This window comes from Netta rufina (assembly GCF_964035555.1).
Source record: "Netta rufina genome assembly, chromosome: 5".
Lineage (NCBI taxonomy): Eukaryota > Metazoa > Chordata > Aves > Anseriformes > Anatidae > Netta > Netta rufina.
In genome coordinates this window covers 16,947,502-16,969,295 of record NC_140128.1, presented here as the reverse complement: position 1 = coordinate 16,969,295, position 21,794 = coordinate 16,947,502, and the positions used below count along the sequence as shown (strand labels likewise).

Here is a 21,794-nt window from a genome sequence, read left to right as displayed (position 1 = left end):
AGTTTGTTGTGTTCAGGGGCTGTGCTTGGGGAACGCAGCGCCGTGTAGCACTAATCCCGGCCCAACGACCGACCCGCGGCCGTTAACGCCCGGTTAACTCCGGCGGCCGGGGCCGTGCCCTAAGGGCGGGAGCTGTGTGTGTGTGGGGGGTGATGGCGCCCGGGGTCCTCGCCGCGCCCCGCCCCGCTATTGTGTCCGGCGCTCGGGCGCCCCACCGCGCGCCTGCAAGCCCCGCGCCAGGCGAGCCGCAGGGCAGGCGGCGCGGCGCCGGCGGGCTCAGGCGTTCTGGGCGGGCAGCCGCGGGCGCCGAGGACCCGGCGCCGCTCGCTCCCGGGGCCGCCTGCCTGACGCGCTCGCGTGCGCGCTCCCGCCCCTCTCTCTCTCTCTCTCTCTCTCTGTCTCTGCCTCTCTTCCCCCGGCGGCGGCGGCGGCAGGAGCAGCGCGGGCGGCGGGGCCGGAGTCGGCTGAGGCGGCCATCCCCTGACAGACAGCGCGGCGCACCCACACCCCTGGCGCGGGCCGGTCACGCACACGGTGAGGGGACTGGGGGGGTTGGGGGGAGGTGAGGCGAGGCCGGGCGGTGACCGTTGGCTGGGCGAGAGGCCGCCCGTCACGTGACCGCGCCCGCGCGCGCCCGAGGCCGTTCAGCGGCGGGAGGGGGGGGGGGGAGCGCGCGCGCGGCAGGTGCGGCTCCGGCTCTGGGCTCGTGCGCGCGCACTGGGCGTGGGGAAGCGGCGGCGGCGGCGAGAGCGCGCCCGCCCTCCCGCGTGTCCCCTCCGGCGGCCCGTTCGCCCGTAACGCGCGCCCGCTTCTCTGCCTCGTTCCCTCCCGCACAGAGATGCCCTCGGCTACCAACAGCACCGCGGCGAGCAGCAGCAGCGGCAAGGCCGGCACGGCCACCGAGCCCGCCCCGGCGGCGGCGGCGGCGGCAGCGGCCCCTCAGGCGTCGGGCGGCAGCATCACCTCGGTGCAGACCGAGGCCATGAAGCAGATCCTGGGCGTGATCGACAAGAAGCTGCGCAACCTGGAGAAGAAAAAGGTGCCCGCACGGCGGCCCCCCCCGCGCTCACCGCCCCCGTCCCGGCCCTCACGGCGGGGTTTGGCCCCCGGGGTTCTCCCCCCTCCCCCCCCCCAGGCCGAGGGCACGCGGGGCCCCTTCCCCAGTCGTGCCCTCACGCTGCCGGCTCCGGGTTGTTCCCGGCCTCGCCCCCAGGGGCCGCCCGCTGGAAGGTTCCAGAAGGGCGAGCTGCTCTCTCTCGGCCTTCCCCCTTCCTCTTTCGGGGGTCCCCGGGCCCCTTTTCCTGGGGCTCCCCCCGCCTGGGCCCTGCCGCCCCCCGGTTAACCCCCCGGCCGCTCCCCCTCCTCCTTTCACCGCAGCGGCCGGGGGGCGATGGGGGGCGGCGGGGGGGGGCCCGCAGGCTGCCGGCGAGACCCCCGTGCGGCGCGGTCCCTCCCCCCCCTTCCGCCTTTTGTTCGCCGCGGCGGGGCCTTGCCCGGCGGCTCCCCCCCCCCCCCCCACCTCCTTCCCCAGGCCCTGCTCTCGCTGCCGCCTTCCCCCGGCGCCGCTCCCCCTTCCCCATCCCCATCCTCGTCCCCTCCCGGGCTCGGGGCGAGCGGGCGGCGCTGCCGGCCCCGGGGCCGCGCACATGGAAGCGGCAGCTAACATGGCGGCGGCGGCCCCAGCCTCAGCCTCCCCGGCGGAGCCGCATTGTGCCAGCTGCCTGCACAAAGCCGGGGGCCGCCCGCGGCTCTCAGCTCGCCCCTGCGGGAGGCTGAGGTCAGCTGGAAGCGGCCTCCGAGCGGTTATTTATAGAAAGAGCCGCTGCTAAAGCGGCCGGCCTCGGAGGGCTCGAGGTTGTGGCAGAGGAGAAGAGAATAGAGGGTGCTGGAGCTGCTCGCGATTTATATGGCACCCGCTCCGTGTTGTCAGGTGAAACGAGCCTCGGAGGGGTTTCCAACCTACAGAGTATGAGGTGTCCGGCAGTAAAATACTACCAGACGCATAGCCTACGGACTTGCTTAAAAGCACTCTGTTACTAAACTAAAAATTGGGAGCACTAAAATAAAATTTTAGGCCTGCGCTGAGGCCCTATATCTCTTTCTTCTATTAACAGTGAATAGGAGCAGTTACTCTATTAATTTTTTTTACCTAGCCCTTCAGGTTCTAGTAGTCTAGACTAGTATTCTGTATTTATAGAAAGCAAAACCATTAGTCTGTACAGGTGAGTCAAAAATGAAGAAATCCATGCTTTACTATGTAGCTGTAAATCTGCATGGTGTGTGGTTTCTCACTTAAAAAAAAAAAAAAAAAAAAAGTTGGATTTCCCTTTTCTTCAGCAAACAAAGCAACAAAAAGAAACAAGCCAGGAGCTTTTAGATAAGCTTTAGAATTGGAAGATCTCTTCTTGAGCCTTGTCTGAACACTGTTGTGTATATAGAGGACAAAATATTTTTCTTAGTGCATGCAAATGTGTGCACACAGAATAATTCTGGTCCTCAACTTGAAAAAGAATGCAAATCCTTCAGTCCCAAATGGTTTAGAACAATCGACTTCCACATCTAAAAAACAACAACAAAAAAAAAACTCAGGAAATAGTCTTCTGTGATGTTGAAAATCTGTATTTTTAAAATAAAGGTCTTCTGATCTATTTTGTGGCTTGGAAGAAATAAAGAGGATAAGCCCTCTTATCTTGCACACCTTATTGGTGTGCAAGTCAGCTTTCCTTTCTAGTAGTGTTTTTATTCACCTTTTAAAATAAATAATTTATACCTAATTTATATTTGGTGTAGCCATTCCCTTTTATTTGAATGGACCTTTTGGATGGCTTCTATAGTACCTTAAGTTAGAAGGATGTGTGGAAGGCCATTACTCCAGAGAGAATGCAGTGAAAATTACTGGTCTCATTAAAGCCCTAGTTTTTTGTTATTTTTTGTGTATCTGTGGCTGCTGTCACTATGTTTTTGTAACTATGGTGTCATTGCATGTATATGCAGGGAAAATGCCTTTTTTTCTGGAAATGGCTTGAAGGAAGATCTTCTATTAAAATTACTTAGAGCCTCTCTGTAGGGAGATTTGGTGTTAAACAGTGTGACACTAAAAACAGACAAACAAAAAGCTAGGTCTTTCTTTAAAAAAAAAAGTAAAAAAAAAAAAGTGGTAGATATTCTCTTAGAGAGATGAATGAAAATTCAAAGATTTCTGTAAGTCATTTTGGCTGAAAGCATTCTGAAACTTACTGGAGTAAGATTCTAATGTAAACTCTGTCATAATCATGGGATAATTTTGCTTAAATACATCAAGATGAATTTAGTAATTTGTGGACTTGAGCTTGCCCTTTAGTGGGGGAAACAACAGTTCTTTACTAAATCATCATTCCTTATTAAAGAGAACATCAAACGCTTAAAATAAAACTTGCTGTACACATGGACTTCATTAATTTTATTGTTGCTTGATAAATTTACGCAAGTACACAAATTCGTTCTCCTTTATTTTCAATCTTTTGATGAGAATGTCTTTTTTGGGGGAGATAAAAAAAAAAAATCAGGAAGAAATCTTTCTTCATGAAAGACTAGCTTGCAGAAAGCTCCTGCTTAGCTGAACGTTTAGTTCTTTGTGAGCAGCTGATAACAAAGGCCTGTAGAGATGATTTTGAGGGCTTTATTTTTGAGAACAAATATAAAAATATATTTGACACTACAACGTGCTTCTAGTGCACAAAAAATACTATGTAAAAAGTACCATCTTAGCTCGTAAATGATATGTGCAGCTTTTGGTTAAATAAAGGTCATTCTTTATGAAAAAATAGAAAGATGGAAGTAAATTGTTGTAATGTTCCCTTTTAAGCTCTGAGGATAAAATGATGTGAAGAGAAAAATACAGAATTCAAAATCATAATACTCCTGAGTTCTGTGCTGTTTTTGAGTATTCATAAATTAAAAATACTAAATTCTTAGTTATGCTTTTTTCTTTTTGTAAAAGAGACCTTATTATTTTAAATAATTAGTCTGGTTTGTATTAAAAAGGATTAGGATAAGTTGAATTACTGTTCCTAAACGTATATAGGAACATGGCCTGAAAATGTCTGTGCTCTCTTTATATTTGGAACTGATAGGAGTGGTACTCTTGTTTTTTTCCTCTGTTCTTAGATGAGTAGATCCTTTCCAAATGAAGCTGACTGAATGTAGATCAAACTCTCATGTCTTTGTACAATGGGGAATGAAAAAACAAAGAGCTGTTTGATTTCAGCTCAAATAATATAGCATGAGATATGAGAACAGTTTTTAAAACCAAATGTTCTGTAAGATGGACAAAATGCCTCATTTGCTAACATGTTTTAAGGTATGGGCCAGTGATCACAAAGGTTATTCTTGAGCGACTGCACATATGAAGTATGTTAGCTTGAGCTACCTAACATGAGTTGGGCTTGGTGTATTCAGGTTACAGTTGTGAAGATGGGGCACTTTAGCTGTAGATGGTAACTTAAGATGCAGTTGCTTTATCAGCTTGTCTCTGAATTCCTGAATAAGTAAAATTGAGACTGGGTTAAAAAACTAGCACTTAAAATTGCCTCTGATGTTATTACACATGAACTTGCTTTGGAGCAGTAGTTGGGTATTTCAGGTTGATCTGACTTAAGAGGCAGCTGTCTCCCCATTCAATGAAGTGTTGGATTAACAGCTAGCAACCTGTAGCGAAAGCTGAGATCAGTTTTCTATTCCTGTAGGTGCAGCTAGTGATAGCAGGAAGGTGCTGTGTTCCAAGTTACTTGTCAGCACTCCCAAGTGCTTTTGCACCATTCCGTGGGCCTCTCGCATGTTCAGGGCTTGTGAGTGTCTCTCCAGAACCTCTCCTTGGAAACTTGGTTCTGTCAGTAGTTTGTCCTCTGAGTGAGCCGTTGGGTTTTATGGCATCAGATCAGCCCTAGGGGTAGCCTACATTTGCAGTGTGTGTAGGTCCTGTCCTGTTAGGATGGAAGCAGTCACCTCCCTGTTACTGGCATGGCACCACAGTCTTCTCTCTGCAATCTTAATAACGCTTGAGGGATGCAAGGTGTATTGCTGTTCCCAGCAGTTACTGTGGTCTATCACTGTTACACGCTGTTCTTTAAAGAACGAATTCTTTTATCACCTCCTCTTCTCCCCCCTTCTACCCCCACACATGTAAGTTGGTTCTTCTGGAATGCTGATCTAGAATTTCCTTTAGAACAAGTACTGCTTCAGAAGGGTCTGGTTACAGTCTATGCTGGGTGGAAGTACCAGGCTAATTCAAATCTCTCTTCAGAGAGGAAACAATTTTGAAAGCAAGGAACCGTAAAACTCTTTGAAGCTGTATTGAAAGTCTGAAACTTTCTCTGAAACCTCTTTTCATACCAGTTTTGGATAACCAAGCTTCATCTCTTAAAAACCGAGCAGATTTGTCAGTGAAATTATTTGGTGTTTGGTAGATTTTGGTTTCAACTTACTCCATATTTTTTTTTTGAACCATTTCATATAGCATAGGGATTATTTCTGTTAGCAAGTTCTGTTAACTAGGTTTATGTTGACCCTTAGAAGCTGTCTAAGGTCTTCCAGTTGTTCAAGTCCTGCTGCTGCTGACTTGATGCTTTGCTTTTCCTGTTCTTTCAGAAGGAAAAGATAAACAGAATGTACCGGGAGAAGGTTGTACCGGTGGTGTTGTTTCTACACTGCAGTAGGGGTAAAGAAATAAAGTACTGTAAAGCAAATATGTAAATAGAGTGTATTGATAATGTAGAAGATGAGACAAAAGTAGGAACTTTTATAGCTTTATTCACAAATAAAAGCCTGTGTCGTGGAGTTTCCTTGCTGTTGTAAAAGCAGCTCGTGTGGAACAAAATCTAGATCTCCTGCAATATAGACAGCTTATTTATTAATTCATAGTGTTTACATAAGAAATGGGTAATTTGGAAGGAGAATATACATCCATATGCAGTTGACAGAGCTTTTAGGAGTTTCACTGATTTGTGACTTAACTTATTCCAGGTAACTAAGAAGCAGGTTTTCTCTTTGTCAACTCATTTGCATTTGAAAGTTTTCAAAGAATGCACAGTTCTGCATTGCTTTGGGATGGAGTGGGTCCCGCTCCTCGCTGTTCTTACATCTCTTATCACTATACATGTTTGGCTGGATCAGGTTCCTGACCCAGCTGTCAGTCTGGCCATGTTGGTGTGTAGGCAGGGCTAACAGTTCGGCACCCAGAGGAGGAGAACACCCCTTTTGTGATCAGTCTCGGCTGGAGTAAGCTGATCATGAGGCTCCTGTCCTGGAATGGGCACGTATCGTTCACTTCAAGCTTGTCTAATGTGTCATGGAGATGCTTTTTTCTAAACTGTCAGACTTAGTTTTGGGCAAAAAGAATCATAAAAATGCTTAAAACTGTTGCTTCAAAAATTATTTGTTTTAAAATGAAGAGCTCTAAGCATGCCTGTTTTGGAATACTGGAGTACTTCATTACCTCTCTTTGGTTATAAATCAAGACTGAGACAGCTTCTTGGGACTTCTGTTAGGTGTGTATATATAATTTAAAGTATATATATTATATATAAAATATGTAATAAAGTGAATGTGAGAATTGTGGGATGTTTTTTGAGAGATTTTGAACTTCTGTTTTTCATTCATTATACCATTCAATTATTTCAAATTTTTCCTTTTTTTTTTCTCTCTATTTTTCTGAGGAGGTAGGAAGACTGATTTTTTTGATCATTTCTGAACAGGCTTTGCTTGGAAGCTAAGCTGTTATGTGACTAGAGAATGATGGTGGGGGAAAATAAAGTATAATGTGCAAATGTAAAAGGTTAACAAAACTGAATTTCATAGCTTGGCTTTTTTTGGTCGAGTGGGAGAGGTCTAAGAGCTGTGTGAAGTTTTGAATTTTCTTAATTGCTTGATGATGATTTAAAAAAAAAAATACATGCAATTTTTGAGATGTCTTTGAAAACAGACTTGAAGTAGTCATACCACCCCATCTTTTCTTGGCTTGTAGGGAAGTGTGCATTGCAGTGCTTGCCTCAGTGGGTTGAAGCGTTTACCCTCTTCCCTTCCACACTGCAGCTTGTCACGTACAGTTGTGCTGATGGAACTGGTATAAACCATATCATTGAAATTATCTGGTTAAATATAGTGCCTCCTCCTGCTCCCTGCACCCCCCCTCCCCTTTTTTTTAAGGGTTATTTTTAATCAGATCATTCCAGTGATCCGGTTTATAGCATAGCACTGAAAATGACTGTAACAGCACAGCTGAGTGGTCAGGCATTTTGAAACTAGTGTCATGTAACTGCACTTCTTTCACTTCAGGCTGACATTTTGGAGGCAGTTCAGGTAATGAGAACCTGAATCTGAGGGGAAGGTAACTGTTACCATAGAGAAGTAACTCAATGTTGGATTCCTATTAAAATAAGATACAGGGTTTATAGTTAAACAGCTAACACCACCATCTCCCTGCCTTCCCCCAGCCAAAGCATGTAGCCTGTATGTAGTGCTTTTCTCCTGGGGACCTCCAAAAGAGTTCAAGAATCTCAGTGGAAAAAGAGCTGTAGCATGTTGGTTTTGTCTGCAGAACTGGGGTCTGATGACTTGTGAGCTGTTTAATAGACAATTTATAAATTCACTTTGCCACCTGATTTTTTTTTTTGTGCTGGTTTAGCTTTTATGCTTCATCATGAGTAAGGGTGAAGTTGTGGAAGGGGTAAAATTAAGAAAATCTTGCAAACGCTGCAGTAGGTTGCTAAGTGGGAATTTTACTGCAGTTATCTCACAGCACTAACGCTGCTGTTACATTGGTGTTAGTTGACAGTGCAGATTAAAAAGAAAGCTTTGTGCTTCCTTAATGGTTCTGTATAGTGCAACATTTTGATCTTACTGCGTCTTTGGGATGATAGAAAAATGCTTACCTTGGCACTTGAGATCTTTCTGATAACGTGTAATGAACTGCACATTGACTTTGTCCTCTGCATTGCAGCTGAAAGGGATTTCCTTCTTTTGCTTTTCCTTTTCTGATAGGGACATTCTCAGGGAAGAAAAGGTGAAGAGAATTAGCTGCTCTGCAGTTCCTAAAGGCTAGAAATAGGCATGTTATCCTTTGCCTTTTAGCTGATAGAACCGCAGAATGAAAAACAAATGAATAAAGAATGTACGTTAGACTTTAAGATATTCAACTATTTAAGAAAAGCTTGTATCCTATTTGAATAGGTTATTGCAATGTGCTTAATCTGAAGATACAAGCCATGCTGAAGTAAGGCTGTGTGGAAAAACTATGCTGAAACAATTGTAGTAGTCAGGGGTATTTTCATCTCATCCCTCCCCTGTGTCCCTAGCCAGCAAAATAGATTATGTGAGTGTTATGCAGCATTATTTTGCAATATATTTTCTTCAACAATGCTGATCTAAGTAGTGTTCTTCTATATTTTGGTGTTCCATCCTATTGGTTTTACTGTTTCGATATTTTATGGGCTTGTGTTGGAAATTAGATCACTGAAATTGTGTTTTTTAAGGCTTTTTAGTAGACACTTTTTGAACAGGCTGATATTAGCAGTCAAATTTACTGTGCAGCCTCACAAACAATTGCATCAGTGTGACTGAGGGAATGGTAAAACTGCAGCATGGGGGTAAGTGGCTTAAGCAAATAAAAACTTACTGAAATATGTTTGTGATGCCAGTTTAGCGTAGGGCTTAAGCCACCTTAAGCAGAGAGCTTCAGTTAACCTGGCTGGCATTGCACTGGGGCATTGGCTTGTGTGAGCTCTTTATCCTGCCTTTTCGACTCTTCACAGCTCAGCTAGGATCTCTGAAATCATGAAAACTACTACTTTTGGTATGCAACAACATCATAATCTATTTTAAAAGAAGGCAGTATGTGGAAGAGTCAAATGCCCTTATTTCGTGCTGTGGTAGATTTCCAATATGCCGAATGCTTTTTAGAGTAATTTTTAATGTATTTCCAACCGTGGCTGCTGCATTTCACAACTGTTGCAGTGCTAGTGTCTGTCTCCAGAATGAACTTCCAAGTAATGTATTTCTGGAGTTCAGGAAGTTGTTCTTTGATTTTACTTAGGCCTTTATTAACTCTAATGCAGTGAAAGACAAAGTAGTAAAAATGTTAAATGTGTAAGATTTTCAAAGAAATAAATTGCTTTGTCTGTGGGTAATGATCAGAGGACCAAGTTGGGTCTGTGGTTCTGTGTTTGACTAAGTGATGCTGGGCATCGAGTAAGATGAGCTTTGTTGTTAAACTGTTTCACAGACTTAAGCCATTCCCAAAGGTTTATCGTGAGCACAGAAGGTGAATTAGCTAGAAAAATATCAATGAAATATTTTAACTGAAATGTCATGAAGCAAAAGAAGTTAGAAGAAAAAAAAAGGAAAACAATCAACTAACTAACCAGCCAAAACTAAGCCGCTACCACCACCAAAAAAAAATAAAATCTGTCATTCGGTGACAAGTATAAACTCGAAAACAGTGGTTGCACTAGGGTTTTAATTCTTTTACATTCAGAAGGAAGTGTTTCTGTTTGTTACATTGTTATTATACTAGATTGGAAAGATAATTATTAAGGACTCATGGTAATGTTTTCAATAAGATCAGGGCAAGCTTCATAAAATTAAAACCAGTTTTGATGTAGAAATAGTGAAAACTTAGAGATTAGTGGGAAATGTTATCCTTAAAGACTTTGCTTCCATTCTAAGACCCTTAAAACCTACCACTGTAGATCCTTTGTCACTTAGGGCATCCATAAGTTTTACCTGCTTTTGGTAAACTTGTCAGTGTTTTGCATGGTTTTGTATTTAAGCAGATCAGAGAATTGTTCCTGTTGAAAATTAACCTAATGATTCCCTTTCTTTTTTTTTTTTTTCTCCTGAAAAAGAAAGTCTTTTTCTCCTGAAAAAGAAAGTCTTGATGTTTTTAAGCTAAAATATTCCAGAGCTATTAATATGAGTTGTGTTGGTGGGCATTCTTGCACAAAGGATTGGAAACTATTTTAAATTCTTTGAGACTATCTTAACTGATGCCAGCACAAAGAATTAGAGCTCTGAATTTTATTAGCAGTGGCTTTTTATTTTTACTTTTTTTTGCAGTCATGTTTTTGGTATTGTAGTGATAGAGTGATGATAAGCTCAGGCTTAGAACTCTGTTCAGCTCTCTATCATTAGGACTAAAAGAAATGTACATTGAGAGCATTCTCTCTGTAAGGAGAAATGTCTTTCCTTAGAAATTAAGACTGTTCAGGAAGATGTATAGCGATAGTCCAAGCAAACAAGATTAAAATATTTGTCTCTTGGGAAAGTATTTACATTTTTAACCGAGTAGGCAAGTTTTCTCAGGTACGATTTGTACATGACAGTTGCATGTTTTGTGTAATAAGTTACAGTCAGTGTTTACTGTAATTTCTTAACAGAAGTAGAAAAAGCAGTAACCTGATTTTGCCTCTTTGTAATATCATTCTTCTTCCTTTTCAGAGTAAACTTGATGATTACCAGGAACGAATGAACAAGGGAGAACGTCTAAATCAAGATCAACTGGTAAAAGAAAAAAATATACTAACCAGATCTCTTGTAAAGTGTTTAGCGATGGTGGTGGGGAGGGAAAGGATGAATGAATTTCACTTTGTTTCCCTTGTTAAAATCTGGATTTTTATGAGTTCTAACTTGGATTCAGTTTCTTAGTGCTTACAACACCTCAGTTTTTCTGTTAATACGAAACTGAAAGAATCAGTAGAGGAATGTGTTGTAATGCTTTGTTATGCTTGTTGAGGTTAGGTTGTAAGTAAACTGTGGTGAAAATTGGCCTATGTTATAACCTAGTACTGTTGAAAGAGCTAAATGATACCTTTGAGGTTCTCTGGACATCATTCTTTTCTTCCCAGAAAATGTTCCTAGGGAGAACTTCAGGAGCTTAGTCACTTGGTGGTAACTGACAAGTATCATGCAGTCTAGTTACAAGGGTAGCATGGACTGAGTTCTGTAGAGCTCTCATAAATAAGCTATGTCAGTGTGTATCACAGTTATCAGTGCAGCAGATATAACACTAGGTAAGCTGGGCTTATTGTACATATGTGTTTTTTCTCCTTGTTGAGGCTGTTTCTTAAAGTAGGTTATTGCAGAGCTCAACTCAGCAGCTATTTTCCAGTTGTAATAAATATGAAGCAAGTATCAAATTAAATTTGGTTGTATTATGCAAACATGCATGTTGATACTAAAGAGATTACCAGATGCTTGGTAATCAACAATATTTTGTTGATGATTTTCAGCGCTGAAAAGGACTAAGAAAAAAAATGTACTTTTCAGCAATTGCAGCTGCTCACACTGCAAGAATTAGCTGCTTCCCTTGGTCCATGTGATCTTTTTATCTGTCTGGGCTTCACGAATGATTTTTTGTCTGTGCCAACTGACAACTGAAATATCACCAATTTATTTATTTTTATTTTTTAATGGTGTTAATGAAGTTATAAACCATGAAAAGTTTTCTGTTTGATGAGCAGGAGAGATAACTGAAATTGCTCTTCTCCCATCATGATCTTCTCCCATAACAGGCCTGTCTGTTAGTTTTTCTCAGAAACTGCATAAAGTCAAATCTTAAATTATATATGTCATGCTTGTGAGCATATAAGATGCATACATTTCAGTTTACTTACCTAACAAGTGCTGAAGATGTACAGAAGTCTCTTCCATATTTTGGATGGTGAAAGTCAATACTTAAGTTTGATGCAGTTCCATTCAGAGATAGTTACCTTTTTAAAGCTGTCTCACTTAGAAATTAAAAAGCAGGAAATAGTTTGTTGGAAGTGTATAGTTTGTTCTATTTCTGATGGGTTACTTTTTTTTTTTTTCTTCAAGGATGCAGTGTCAAAATACCAGGAAGTGACAAATAATCTGGAATTTGCTAAAGAACTGCAGAGGAGTTTTATGGCTCTGAGCCAAGACGTAAGTAAAGTCGTCCGATGTGGGCTATAAGATGCAGTGTGAAATGTGCTTTAAATTGTCTTTTGCTAATACTAGATGCATTAAAAACCTCTGTTAACGGAAGACGAAATGCTCGGTATCTGTATGTTTGGCTGTTTTCTCTTACTGTGTACTAGCTTGTATCGGGTTTCCTGAAGACTATTCCTAAAATATTTCCTCTGAAGGACTGCATTAAGATACGACAACAAAAATAACATGGTAATTTTCTGATAAAAGCTAACTGTTGAAAACAATGTGATCACAGAAGAGGCCTGCGGTACAACATTGTAGACTGCTTACTGCCAGTAGTAACAGTTTCTTTTAAAAGAGTGACTTCAGAAGTCTGCTTTTTTCTTTGGCAAGTGGCTGAGTGTTCTGCTTTTTTATATTACTATATATGATATCAAGTCTTATCAAATGAAAGGCAATGCAGTTGCATTGCAGTTCTTTTTTTTCAAGATTCATGCAGTCTTATTAATGGGAAATATAATCTTGAAACTTAGCCTATGCTATAGTTTAAGACTAAAATTATTTTCATAAAAGATAAGTTAATTGAATACTAGTAAAACAGGTAGACTGCAGCTGGTGTTTCATCAAGTGATGGTGTGATTAGGTTATAAAATCCAATAGACAATTCAGTTACATGAACAGCTGTGTTATTTTCCTTGTGACATGCTTCAAACAAAAACTTTAGACCTTTGCAATATTGTTGCAAGGAAGAATTAATTCTGAGCAAGCTGAAAGCTTAATCCATCCTACAAGCTTGGAAGATTCTAAAAGTAGTTAGAGTTGATGAGTTACAGAAAGAGCAGCAACACTGGTCTAACAAGTATATTTAATTCATGAACCAAGCTATATGATAATTTTAAGGGCATTAGCATCCTTGCATTATAGGCTGCTTTCTGCGTTAGATTTGGTTGTAAATTTGTAGGCATCTAAGGCAAGCCATTTCTTTGCTTTTCTTGCGTCAGGTTTCCATGTATGTTTATGGAATGTTAGTAAAGAAGAACTTTCTTTCTCTGACAAGTCTGTCCTGAAATATTTTCTTGGTCAGCTGACTGCTAAAAGAAATGAGTGAATCCAGGAGTAGCAAACTGATAATCTGCTTTAAAGTTTGCTTGCATTTTTTTTCAGATCGGAGTTAGCTCTTACGCAGTTGAATATCAGATTAAGTTTTTGGCTTAAAAAAATAAATTTAGATGCTTCAAAATACAAAAGTTACTATCCCAGATTACATTTCTTTGGAAAAGACTGTTAAAATATTGTGTACTTGCAGAGACCAAACTGAGTTTTGGATGCTAGAATTAGGAATAGAAGAAATATCCTGTGGGTTCAGAACAGTAATGCATTTTAACCAGTACTGTGACAGTGGTTGCAGAAGGTATTATGTAAAGTAGTACTTGGCTGACTGTTATCTGTCATCTGTTCCCTTCCAGCATCCATCATCATCAAACTGAGTAGAAAATATATCCCTTCCTGTTCCCTTTAGTATCTCTGGACCACTTGTCCAAGGTTTTGTTCAAATCCTTTTTCTAAATTTGCCGATAACTGCCTCTCCCCAGCATTTCATGGAAAAACACTCCATGAGTTACACGCTCCCGTGGGGTGTACAAAACAAGAGTACTCTTGTTTATCTGTTTTAAGCTGATCTCCTAGTAGTTTCAATAAATGCCTCCTACTATGATGCGATATGGTAAATAACTACTTTGTTCCTGTTATCTGCTGGCCTTTTTGACCTTTATAAAAGAAAACAAAATAATCTGGATTGCCCATACTTCTCCAAACAGTAGAGCCTGAAACTTGGTCTCTGCTCATAAAGCAGCTGCTCTATTGCATTAATTGAGTTGCCCTTTTCTTGTACCTTTTCTACTTGTATTTCCTCCCTGAGTTATGGAAGCCAGAAGCTGTAAATAGCCATAATGTTCCTTTAAAAGGTACATTTGTACATTCTTGCCACTTTAATCTGTGTCAAAATCATTTTGTGTTTATAGAATAATTCATAAAGGAAGCAAATAACAATTAGCTGGGCTTGTTTCATATAACACAATGTCTGAAGCTTTAGACACTGTAACTGCAGTTGCTTGACTAAACTAGTTATAAGTCACACAGAAATACAGGCTTCAAGTAAGAGTATGATAAAGACCCAATACAATCCAAGGTTTGTGGCATTGTTTGTAAAGTTTGCCTTAACTTTGGGGCTTTTGATTTTGCTTAAGAGGTATTATACTTCACAGATTATTCTGCTGTAATGTTGAATTGATAAGTGGCAGTTCGATACCAACATCCATCTTTTTGTATCAATAAAAGACATTTCAAGTCTACATTTTCCCTTGAATTCACTACATTGAAGTTGAAACATGCTGAATTCATTTTTCTTCTTGAACAGATCCAGAAAACAATAAAAAAGACAGCTCGTAGGGAGCAACTGATGCGAGAAGAAGCTGAGCAGAAGCGTTTAAAGACTGTACTAGAACTGCAGTTTATTTTGGACAAATTGGGTGACGATGAAGTGCGTAATGACTTGAAGCAAGGATCAAATGGAGTACCGGTGCTGACAGAGGAGGAACTGACAATGTTGGATGAATTTTACAAGTTAGTTTACCCTGAACGAGACATGAGCGTGAGGTAAACTTAAAATAAAGTACTTTCCTTTGTAATTGTCAGTCAGCTGACGATATATTTATACTATGATAATATAAAGGCTCAGTAAGAAATTCTGTTACTGTTTTTCAAGGTTGAATGAGCAGTATGAGCAAGCATCTGTTCACCTGTGGGACTTACTGGAAGGGAAGGAGAAACCTGTTTGTGGAACAACCTGTAAGTATATTCTCTGTATTAAAGGGGCAGTGCACCAAATTTATGTTTGAACTAAAATAGCCTGATATAAAAGAACTTAAGCAGTTAAATATCTTTCCAGCTTTTTAGAGTAGCTACTTTTTCCCAAACATTGTCTGTACTGTAACAATAATTGGAGAGTGAACTTACGATGTAGTGTATCTGTATTTTTGTCCACTGATACAGCATTATTCAGTATTTAGTTTAGTCTGTTCTTGCTGTTTTAGCAGTATTCTACTGCCATTGAAGCTTGGTAGCAATTCTTTGTTTTCTGGAAACGTGTGTGTGTGGACCAGGAGCTTAGTCAATAATACGACCTAATATATAAACTGTCCTGGCCTTATTTAGTGTGCTGTTCAGCTCTCTGCTGTCCCCTCCTACAGACGCATTTTATTTCTGTCCTAGTTTCATTAACTCTGCAAATTGGGACATGATCATTCACATTGCATTTCCGCAAGAAAACAGTCAAATTTCCACAGATACTTAGCTTCTAACGTTAGACCTTAAGAAAATGGCTCTGATAGACGGTTATTTCTTGTATTGTAGGGAATTTCTGAGGTTTTTAGCTGGAAATAAATAAATAGCAAAATTTTAGGGAAGATTATCCTTCTTTGTAGGTAAAATGGCTAGCAACTTTTCTTACTTGCTTTTTAAATTTCCAGTATTCCTTATTATGTTACAATAATACAGAGCTGTTGAAAGAGTTTTTGTTCTCTTTGTAGAAAATGAAATAATGGCATTGCAGTTGTTATCTAGCCCACTTTACTGAGGAATGATACACAGAAGATTGTAAAATACTGTGTCTTTAATGAGTATAAGACTCTGCTTGTTAGTGGCAGAATACAAAACCTCAAACCATTTATATTGTTAAAATGAAATTTTGTGAAGACATACCAGGCTATTGGGTTTTTGATTAATATAACCATTTCTGACTTAGAGTTCTTGCAGAACAAGTGATGTTGGATTGTTATGAGTGCCAGTAGATGTGTAGTGTATACGTTTTTAGAGAGAGACAAAAGAGGAAGGAGAAGGTATGGGGAGTAGTTTTGGGAGAGAGACTAGGTATGTTCCTTGGAGGCCTTGTCATTTTCTTACTGGATGAAGTTGGGCTTGGCATTACATCTGGACCTCAGGATGAGCTTTTAGTCCTGTCATTGGCAATATTACTACATTCTGTGCTCTCCTGTGTGTATGTATTGATTCATAAAGTGACCAACGTCACTTGTGAAACATGCATTGTAAATCTTCTGTTTTGAGTCTATTTTTTGTTGGACTAAACAGACAGTATTGCTGACTTTCCAGTGTGGTTATACTGATTTGTTCTGGATTGAGATGGTGTTTGTATGAAGCACTGAGTGTAAGTTTGTGCTTGTTTCTCTTAAAAAGCCTGTTCTGAGCTGCTTACCTCACGGGAAAAATTTTTGTGATGGTGGTGCCAAATAATTAATTTGTACTGTTACTTGTTTCTATAAGACATTGACTTACAGTAAGGTTTCTTAGTTGGGAAATTGCAAAGAAATCAAGTTGAAACTTTTCAAAGTCAAAAGTGACCAGTGATACAGAAGTAATACAAGTGTAATCAAAAATGTAAACCCTACACTCACTTCAAAGCGTTTCACAAATCTTCTGAAGAGTATTGTATACTTCTAAGGTTCTTCCTGCCCTTCAGATTTTTCTGAAGTAAGGTAGAATACTTATTAAGGTAGATTACTTATTCATTTTAATATGATCTAGTAATGCAGGCAGTAGTTCTGTAGCAGTAGCGTCTGTGGACTAGATAGACACAGCAGCGTCTTCATAGCAAAAGGTCAATAAAATGTCCATGGTATCTTTGGGAAGAAAGGAAAAGGGTTAGTAAAAGGACGAGAATTAGAATTGAGTGCCTGTTCATTTTTAACTTTAAATTTTTTCCTTTTCCCAGATAAGGCCCTGAAGGAGATTGTTGAACGTATTCTTCAAACTAGTTACTTTGATAGCACCCATAACCATCAGAATGGGTTATGTGAGGAAGAAGAGGCAACACCCACACCTGCAGTAGAAGACGCTGTAGCAGAAGCTGGTAGGAGTATGAAGATCCATTGTGACTAGCATGTTTCTGTTGTAGTTTCTTGTTGCTGTGGATTCATCAGAATGATTAAATTGAAAATGTAATTTTAAGTGCAAAAGGCACTTCATTTTTTTTGAAATTCTTCATGCATACTAGTGTCTTGAATAGAAATGTAGTTATGCGATGATCAGATACACAAACAGCTGGGCAGTGTATATTGGAACAGTTAGCCATTCATTTGGCCCTGCTTTCAGCACTGAGGAAGGAAGAGCAGAGCTGTGTTTCAGAAGATTTCTGTAAGAGTGTCTTATGTCAGCTACTTTTTTTGAAAGACCTTAGATCACTAAAGTCCTTTCTGATGATCACATTGTAAAATTTCCTTAGTCATCCACAGGGAAAGGCTTAAAATTCTAACTGTGGAGCATCACGTGAGTGAAGGAACAAAGTCACTTGGTGGGACTTGCTTCTGAACACATCCTTCAGCATTTGCTGAAGAACCCCAACTAGAATGAAATGATTTGGAAGCAGTGTTAAGCAAACGAAAATTATTTCCAACATCTTTCCTATTCTTTTTTTCCTATAGAAATTCATGTTACGAACACTTACAAATAAAATTTTGTTTGTGGCATTAAAATAATCAAAGATTTAAGTTCTGGTTGCCAGAGGCTTTTCTGCTTTGTGGTGGTTCTTCCGCCAGTTAGTCCTTTTTTAGAACGCAAGAGCTTTTGAAGCCAAGAGTATGTTTACATGCTTAAAGTTCGAATATGTTCTGGAGAAAATTTGAAATTTGGGGTAACTGAATGTAATTCTTTGTAGTAAGAATGCATTTTTTAGTTTATTTTCAAAACTTTGAGGATCTTTTTTATTGCTTAACTCTGGTAATATTCTGATACTTTTTATTTTCTTCATTTTGAGACACAAGTTTATTTATAGCATCAGGTTTGTTTCAGAGCCTAGCAGATACTTAATTGAACAAGGCAGTGATATTGAGGTTCTGATTTTAGACCCAGTAGAATCCCATACCCTTTTGTATAGTAGGTTTCTAATGTTAGGTATTAATATGAATCAGGTGTAAATGTGTGTCTTCACTCTTACACCTAGCTGTAATTCCTGTGAACTAGTCATTTGTAGCACTTCTTTAAAGTAAATTTTTTTTTTTGGTAAAGAAAATCTAATCTGTAATGTTTTGCTTCTGTCACATAAGTGGTGGGTGGCTTTTTTTTTTTCAGAACCTGATCCAGCAGAGGAATTTACTGAACCAACTGAAGTTGAATCGACTGAGGTATTACTCATTGGAAAGACTGTCATTTTATATAGCTGTAATGCCACTTACTTTTACTTTCATACCCTTTCTTATTTTTATTTTAGTATGTAAACAGACAATTCATGGCAGAGACTCAGTTCAGCAGTAGTGAGAAGGAACAGGTAGATGAGTGGACAGTTGAAACGGTTGAGGTAAGATCTTGTGTACTGCAGGTAAAATTGCAATCCCTGTTTCCACTGAATCACAATTCATGACAGGTTTTAGTACTTCACCCTATCTCCCCCAACATGTATAAAAAATATATATATTTAAATAGGCTTGGGATGGCTATTCATTCTTCAATGGTATATTTAGTTCAGGAGTACTTAAAATAAAAACTATGCAGCCTGGCTAAGCTTGTGGAGATCTTGCTTTATTCAGTAGTAGCTTGTATGGGAAAATGGGACTTAAGTCTTAGACTTAAGAAGACTTCAGATTTGAAGACTTTTTTTTTCTAAGAGACTTTTGTTGCAAATGTAGAACTTAGGTTTACCTGCATAGCTGCTGACAGCATGGCATAGTTGTGTGTTTCCTTGCGCAGTTTCATGGAGAGCAAGCTGAATTTTAATACCTGTTCCAGATTGCGTATACACATAATACAGCATTAAAATATGCTTCTATATATACATCTCTGCTTTCAAGAAATACAGTACTTGACATTGTTTAACTCGTTGCTACCTTGCAGTTGAGTGATTGTTACTCGTGATGTTTGTGGTACATTGCTACTGGGATCTATTCCCAGCTAAGTAATTCAGACTCAGCTGTGTGTTCAAGTCGATCATTGTTATACTAGAATTTGTGTCCTTTGTGCACTGGAAAGGAAAAGTCTCATGGAGTCATTCAAATCATTGGTATATTGGACTTTGGTTTGTGTCTGTTAGAGCCAGTTGTAAGCAACATCTTCCAAAAGCTGGAGGTTTAGTTTTTGGTTCACCTTAACTTTTTGCAGCAGGAAATTCCAGATGATCACTTTTTTAGATTTCCTCCCCTTGCTTTCTTCAGCCTTTTAAAGTGTTGGACTGGAATGAGAATTCATCATCTCTTTAAGGGGTGTAAAAAAAAGGGACCATTTTGAAATGGTTATCTGTTCTGCCTGGTTTTAGTTTGTTTGGCCAAAATTCATATATTAGGGTGTTGGAGACCACTAAGAGATTTAATAATGCTTAGGATGGGTGTGAGGCTTTTATTGTTAACTAGACACTAACTAACATTGCTACATGTGAAAGATTTTAGTAGTATTTTCTCATAGTATTCCATTCCCTCACATAAACATGCTGTAAGGCATCACTGCTATTGAATGTGTTTCAAGAAACCTCTTGTAAAGTAAAGAAACACTCCAAATAGCACACAAAAGAGGGATGCATATTTGAGGTATTTGTACTAGACACAATAGTTTAATGTTGAGGCTTGCTTGGCTTCAGTCTCTCTACCCAATTTACGTCTGTGTTTGTACCAAGTGTCCAGAGTAGCTCAGAGGTTCAGTTCTCTGTAGTTCCTAAGGTAAGTAGTACGGATAAAGACATGATAGTATAGAAAGTGTTGTTATGATTGGAGCCTGGTGTGCTTCCCTCTGCTCTTCAGGTGTAAGACTATGTATTGCACAGGTGAAAAATCTACCTCATGGGAATGATAATACGCAGTAATCGTATTGGTATGGTAAAATCATTGTAGTTTTGTATGAGACTGCTTTCAGAAACTCAATTTTCATAGCCCTTTTAGTCAGCTAAATCTGTGTTATATCAGTTTTGTTGCTGTAGAACAATACAAAGCAGTAAGAATTAGATATTTATCTCTCCTTTTTGTCTGAATTTCTTGTACTTTGTTTAAGTGAGAAATTCAGAAAAATCTGAAGTTGAAGACTACTTCATAATTAAGAACTTTATTTTCCCACATTTAACTCAAAAAGGGGTAATTGAGAACAACTGTCTTTGGAATGACTCTTGCTGTACTTGCTGGTGTCAAAATCCCACTCCTTCTGGAGAGAAAGAGAACTGTCCTTAGGAAAGATGATTGTATATACTGTATAGTTTTTCTGCGCCTCAGCTTACAGTAGCTGTGGTGGTATGAATGATAGCTCTTCATTTTGGAAGCTGATAGCATTCTGAAAGAGAGAACTTATATTGATTTCCATAATTGTTTATGAAGAGGAAGAAGGCTATCACGAACTCATTTTTTCAGTAACTTTCAAATAGACACGATATATTCAAGTTCTCAGTGGTATGTTTATAGTTTGAGAACTGACAATATCTGGCATGACACGAGCCTTCCATAAGTTTTTAACTAAAGAACTTGCTTGTGAATTCTCGAAGTGTGCTTCTTTTTGAATTATGTGGTGTTCTAATTTTGGTGAAGGTGTCCTTTAATGGTAATAGTGTTTTTTCTTTTTTCCTTTCTCCCTTTGTACCAAGTACCTGAATCTGTGTCTGCTTATATACAAAGTTCTTTGAGGTTTAGATTACAGAACATTGGATGAATGTGTGTGTATTTTGTGTAAAACTGGAAACTGTCCTATGATTGTCAAGAGCAGGTATTCATTCTGGCTGACTTTGTGGTCCCAAAGATGTTTGTTCTTTCATCCCCTTCTGTTGTTGGTTGCCCACTGGCCTTCTTGGTTAGCTCTGCCTAGTGAGCAGCTGGGCATACAGTTTGAGTCAAATACTGCACTGCAGAGGGAGGTTCAGCTCTCCTAAAAGAAAAGTTTCTTCTTGATGCTGCCCCACTAGGAATGAAGGGAGATATGTGATTGCGTAATAAGTTTCTGGGTGCTTTTTAAATAATGATTTTTATTTTTAAATAGTCTCTCATAGTTTCTCATGCAGCAGACTGTTAGAAAGCAGTTAACTTCAGACCTACCAGAGCTGTTGTGCTTGTTAACAGCCTTAGGGCATACTTCCATGGGAATTCTCAAGAGCTTCACTTTGTAGGGCTAGTAGTAGACATTTGGATATGAAGGGAGTCTTGAAGATGAATGTAGGTTGTGGTTGGCTTTTACTGTTGTTCAGAGATTTATCTTTATTATTTTTTCATCACAGATGGCTAGGGATTTGGTAAGGGGAAGATCTACAGGAGTTTGTCAGGCACTTACCCATGTAAATGTCACATGAGCAATGTGTGTATGATCAAGGAGTCAGCATGTTGAAAGATGCTTAAGGTTTCTTTTGAGAAGTTGAAAAGTAAATACAGACTTGAGAGAGTTTAAGTTTAAAGTCTAGATCTGTGATTATAGAACTAGACTAAAGTAAAGGTTTCATCATTTATCATGACTGCTGTACAAAATTAGTCTTTTGCCGTTATATTAAACCAGATGTTTTACATAAAATTAATTTTTTCAGACTTAGATGCATGTATGCTAATTTATATCCTGTTCCACCGTAAGTTTAAGCCTTGTTTGCTTATCTGGAGGATGATTATTAATTAAACTCTTAGGATCATGGGATTAGAAAAACAATGGTCAATTTTTGTGACAGTTATCTTCTTAAAGGACAGTTGTTGATGTAAATGCAAATTGGAAATGGCATTTCTGTATTAGGGGAGTTACCTGAAAAGCAAAATTGGTTCAAATTGCAGAAATGCTGCTTCTTGTGCACCTCAGCCATTCTTGTAACGCTTGGCTTTTGAGCTATTTGATGATGGCTGTGCTTAGATTTAGATGTTCAC

At 39.8% G+C, this 21,794-nt stretch overlaps 1 protein-coding gene across 3 annotated transcripts in view; it reads left to right on the top strand.

Moving 5' to 3' along the window:
- The first annotated feature begins 302 nt into the window (after positions 1-302).
- The window catches only part of CAPRIN1 (cell cycle associated protein 1), a 33,468-nt gene continuing 11,976 nt past the window's right edge, over positions 303-21,794 (top strand). The window contains exons 1-9 of one of the 3 annotated variants that reach the window (XM_084288314.1): positions 304-534; positions 837-1,039; positions 10,471-10,533; positions 11,848-11,934; positions 14,339-14,577; positions 14,687-14,769; positions 16,709-16,846; positions 18,064-18,116; positions 18,203-18,289. In XM_084288314.1, the coding sequence (XP_084144440.1) occupies positions 839-1,039; positions 10,471-10,533; positions 11,848-11,934; positions 14,339-14,577; positions 14,687-14,769; positions 16,709-16,846; positions 18,064-18,116; positions 18,203-18,289 (951 nt within the window). In that variant the 5' untranslated portion in view covers positions 304-534; positions 837-838. Of the gene's footprint in view, positions 535-836; positions 1,040-10,470; positions 10,534-11,847; positions 11,935-14,338; positions 14,578-14,686; positions 14,770-16,708; positions 16,847-18,063; positions 18,117-18,202; positions 18,290-21,794 lie in introns of all 3 variants that reach the window. The other 2 variants (XM_084288316.1, XM_084288315.1) reach the window with 2 other exon arrangements.